Here is a 5,365-nt window from a genome sequence, read left to right as displayed (position 1 = left end):
AAATAGAAATACACAAGCTTGCCTCACATAGTTCAAAAAATTCCTCATGTAGTTCTGGACTCAAATAGAAAATTCATCATTTATACTTGCAGAAAATCGCTGTGTAAAATTGTCTCTAGAATTGTATGTGTTCATATTCAATGCAGTTTGTTTATCTCTTCTGAAAATGGGTTTAACAAGTCTATTTTATTTGCCATTAATCAGGTTCACAAATTTAAAGCATCCATTAATAATTGTTAAGTACTTAAGACTGGAAGTATTCCCAATGTTTGTAAAATGTTTCTTTATTTAATAGAACATAATATTGATTCAAAAATGCATAAATTGAGATAATAAAATAAGTACAGAAATATCAAATTGCAGTTTTTGTGAGTGATTTGTCTAAAGACAGCCAGTTTGGAAGAATCAGAAGAACCCTGTGCCCTAAAGTTTGTGAAAATTAGGTGGAGTATAAGGAGAGGAGAATCCATTTTCTGAGGTGTTATAGTTGTAAGTAGAGTGAAAATGCTCAGAAAAGCTACACAGTCTTTCTCAATTAATTAGTTGTGAGATTTTGTGAACTAATTCCATATCTATTCTGTGATTTTCCTAGTTTGTTTATATATAGCTTTTGTGTATATAATTATATCCACTGTGAATTCATGTGTGTAGTATCCCTGTCACGCCTGGCTAATACTACTTCACTGCAAATTTCTACTAGTTCGGATCTTTATACATTCCTTCCCCTTATCTGCAACAAAGCCTTTGTCTTGTGAAAAGATGGTTGAAATAAAAAAATAATTAATACACTATATACTATATTACATACAGTGTCTCAATTAGAGCAATGACTCTACAATCATCAATTTTTCTGGATGCCCACAAATTGTGTATTTCTGTGTGAACTTCTATCTACTTCAGAAAGAAACTTCTGTACTGATGTTTGAGATATGTAAGAGTATATAGATATAAAGATAAAAATCTATGAGACACTTTGATACTATATCATGTGTGCAGTTAGCTAATCATAGAATTTTAGTCATGGAATTTACAATCACTTCAATTTCAGTATATGCTCTGTTTGCAGGCTCTAACATCTGAGTGAGTTCAACAGTCTCAGAAGAGCATATGGAAAAGATGAACAATGTGACTGAATTTATCCTCCTGGGCCTCACCCAGAACCCAGAGGGCAAAAAGTTTCTGTTTGTCACATTCTTGCTCATCTACATTGTGACACTAATGGGAAATCTGCTCATTATGGTGACCATCATGACTAGCCAGTCCCTTGACTCCCCTATGTACTTTTTTCTGGCTTATTTGTCTTTTATAGATGCTGTCTATTCTACTGCCATTGCTCCCAAAATGATTATTGACTTGCTCTATGAAACAAAGACTATCTCCTTCTGGGCTTGTATGACTCAAGTGTTTCTAGATCATTTATTTGCTGGAGCTGAGGTTATTCTTTTGGTGGTGATGGCCTATGACCGTTATGTAGCCATCTGTAAGCCTCTTCATTATTTGATCATCATGAATCGGCGAGTGTGTGTTCTCATGCTGTTGGGGGCCTGGATTGGTGGCTTTTTTCACTCAATAATTCAATTTATCTTTATTTATCAGCTACCATTTTGTGGCCCAAATATTATTGACAGCTTTGTATGTGATATGTATCCTCTGCTAAAACTAGCTTGCACCGATACTTATCTCATTGGGCTTTGTATGATTGCTAATGGAGGGGCAATTTGCACAGTCACATTCTTAATTCTTTTAATTTCCTATGGGGTAATTTTACACTCTCTTAAGGCACATAGTCTGGAAGGGAAGCACAAAGCTTTGTACACATGTGCGTCCCACATTACTGTGGTTGTTTTATTCTTTGTTCCATGTATCTTCCTATATGCAAGGCCTACATCCACATTTCCCATAGATAAGTCTGTGACTGTAGTCTTAACTTTCATAACTCCAATGCTGAACCCCTTAATCTACACACTGAGGAATGCAGAAATGAAAAATGCCATGAAGAGACTTTGGAGCAAAAAATCTAGCTCCATTGCAAGAGGGCTATATTATTCTTGAAAATGGAAACCCAGGATATTTATTATTTTACAGAGAGAACAATCTTACCGCTGACATTTACTCTTTCTTATTACTGATCTCTTTTGTCTATTTAGATACTTACTTAAAAGACAGGCAATAAAATTAACATTTAAGTAGATAAGATCCACTCTTCTGTGATGAGGCTTGTAAAAGCTTAGCACTTTAAAAGTGTGGTCAGAAACCCTCTTAAGATTTATTTTAATTCTGAATTTATAAATGATTCTCACAGAGTACTTAGCAGTATTAGCACTTCCAGATGCCCATCTAAATTATATTAATAATAAACTTTCTCAGAAATTCAACACATATTAAACATAATCCATGCATAAGATGCTTTTAATTCTTGGTGGAGAAAGTAAAAAATAGTATAGATAATTGATTCCTGGGATAGGAGGCCAACACAGACAATTAGAAAGTTCATAATTAGTAGAATTGGAAAGTACATCAAGTGAATACTATTTTAAAAATTCTGAGGATCGTGGTTTTTCTATTAATACTGTCACAGAGTTAGGAAAGCTAAATTTCTGAAGATAATCTTCTTCTATTTATCAAGTTTAGACCCTGACTCAGTTGTATATAGAATCACTATAAATCTTTGAAAATTGTGCTTTCAAATTAAACTATTTAAGAGTAATACCAAGTATTGTCTCTTAGTTATTATGTGAGATGAAGTTAAAGCCTAATTTTTCACATAAATTAATTTTCTCAAGCCATCTGTCTGATAACAACCCTCCAACACCACCCTTTCACAATATTTCTTACAATATTTATTGTTGCAGAGTCTAAACTACTGCACGGTGTCAAATAACCCTCACCAGAAAACTGAGGTGTGTTATATTAGCACAGTATTTTATCATCTAAAAGACCAGATTAATATCATTATTTTATCAGATGTCTTCTGAGGATCAGAAATTGGTACACAGCTCAGCTGGGTACTTCTGTAAAAGCCTAACATCTCATGACACTGACTCATAAATTAATTGGCTTTCAGGTCTTCTGTAAGTTTCTCCAGATATCTTGAACAGTGGAACTAAAATAGGTGGTTTTGTTGGATCCAAACTCCCCTCATTATGTAGTCCTTCTTAATGTTTGTGAGGCGTGTGAACTTCGGAGTAATAGGCATTTTATGTGGTGTCTCAGAGTTCAGAGACCCTAGGAAGTTAAGTCAAGTAGAAGTTGCATGCATTTAATCCAACCTTATATGTTGCATAGAATCTCTTCTGCTATATCCCATCAGTTAGGACAGTCATGATGTACATTGTGTATTCAACTAGCTATATCCTGGCTTTTGATGCAAAAAAAAGAGAATATTTTGTAGAAACAACAAAACACTAAACAGGGTTATCTTTTAAAGATATTTAATCTGCTATATCTTTTCTCCCCATTAAAATACCCAGCCATCAAATATATTATAAACTCCTCTGTATTCTCTATAAGTTACTTTGAATACCTATAAGAAATCACATCAGGTTCAGATGCAAGGAATGCTAATTTGAGAAGTCCATGGTTGAAGATTCTGGTGTTTTTTTTTTTTTTTTTTTTTTTTTGTTTGTTTTGTTTTTTTGTTTTTTTTTTTAGATGTTGTTCTTTGAGTTCTGTGAATTGAAACACGTGACTGAGAAGAAATTAAATCATGTACACTGAAAACACTGTTTTACAGTAGTATTATAATCTGGGGTTTATGTGATGGTTAATATTAGTTCTTGCTTGTAATTTAAGATGGTTGAGAATAGTGATTTACATTTATGAGTGTGCCAAAGATTGTGCTACTAGAGTTAATTGGCATGTGAGACAGCACCTGAAACTGGAATTTCTCAATGGGGTTAGGAAGCACTATCTACTAGGCTGGAATTTGAATGAAAAAATGCATCCATGCTACATTAAGTATAATATTGGTCTCAGTTTACCTTTTTTCTGTAGTGATGATATTATGAATTACCAAAGTGTATGGCATTGGAGCCATACAATAATGAAGGGCATCTCTGAAACAATAATTTAAGATAAAATAACTTTTATTAAAATTATTTCTCTTAAGTGTTTTGTGACAGCAATAAAGAATTGAGTAGCATAGTTTAGCTTGTTTAATTTTTAATATTTCAATGAACTCAACTCCAACAACATTTGTTTCCATATTTAGATTTCTTTTTATCCTTTGAGATCTACACTAGTCCCTGTAGTGACAAAATGTGTAAGAGTTAGGTTACTAGTTTTTGTAATCTGGTCCTTATAGAAGCAGAAAGGGAGTATACTCCTGACCTATATACATTTCATAGATGGAAGAAAGCAACAGGCACACTTTAATTTTCCTCTCAGCCATTCCATACATTCTGAGACAAAAATTCTTTATAAAATTACCACACAGAGGCCTTGTGAGAAGGTTTTCCGACTACCTGGGGTGCAGAGACTGCAGAGATCTCTGCCAAGCACACAGATATTGTGCTCCCCCCACCAGCTTAGTTCAGGAAACCACTAAACCTGCATCCGGCAATTACCAGCTGGAGGACTGTGAGTGCAGAATGGGCGTTCAGACCATCTGCCACCAGGAACAGTGGAGATTCAGGGACACAGATCTGGTGAGAAGGCATTCCCAGTAGCCAGGAAGTAGGAGATCCAGGGACACAGGCCAGGTGCAAGGGAGAGGCAAGATCTAATCACTGACAACAAGACCTCGAATAATCACAATCAACAAAATGGCAAGAGAAAAGCAAAAGAACATACCCAAGGAAAACCAAGACAACCAGGCAACACCAGAATCCAGCTCTCCCAAAACAACAAACAGCAGAATGCTAAACACTCCAGAAAAAGATTGGGACCTGAAATCATACATCAAGATGATGATAGAGATCTTTAAACAAGAAAGGGAGGAAAAGAATAAAGCATTAGAAGCTTTTAAAGAGGAAACAAAAAAATCACTCAAAGAACTAGAGGAAAACAGAGATGAAGGAATGGAAGAAGAAATTTAAAATGGAAATGGACACAATAAAGAAAGCACTAAAAGACACAACCTTAGAGGTAGAAAACCTAAAAAAGAAATCAGGAGTCACAGATGCAAGCATTTCCAACAGACTACAAGAGTTGGAAGAAAGAATCTTGCGGCCTGAAGACAACATGAAAAAAGAAAAAAACAGTCAGAGAGGATGCAAAAACCAACCCGAAATGTCCAGGAGATCCAGGACACAATGAGAAGACCAAATCTAAGGATAATAGTAATAGAAGAGGGCAAAGAATATCAACTAAGAGGTACAGTAAATATCTTCAACAAAATCATAGAAGAAAACTTCCCTACACTTAA

At 34.8% G+C, this 5,365-nt stretch overlaps 1 protein-coding gene across 1 annotated transcript; it reads left to right on the top strand.

Annotated features, from left to right (window-relative positions):
- Window positions 1-1,107: 1,107 nt before the first annotated feature.
- Window positions 1,108-2,052, top strand: LOC308428983 (olfactory receptor 4A15-like; the record flags this gene model as incomplete). Its single annotated transcript, XM_080927623.1, has 1 exon — window positions 1,108-2,052. The coding sequence occupies one exon, from the start codon at window positions 1,108-1,110 to the stop codon at window positions 2,050-2,052; it is 945 nt and encodes a 314-aa protein (XP_080783749.1).
- Between the last annotated feature and the right edge of the window lie 3,313 nt (window positions 2,053-5,365).

Source organism: Micromys minutus (genome assembly GCF_963924665.1).
Source record: "Micromys minutus genome assembly, chromosome: 13".
Lineage (NCBI taxonomy): Eukaryota > Metazoa > Chordata > Mammalia > Rodentia > Muridae > Micromys > Micromys minutus.
The sequence above is the reverse complement of the archived record's forward strand: the minus strand, read 5'-3'. Positions and strand labels throughout refer to the sequence as shown.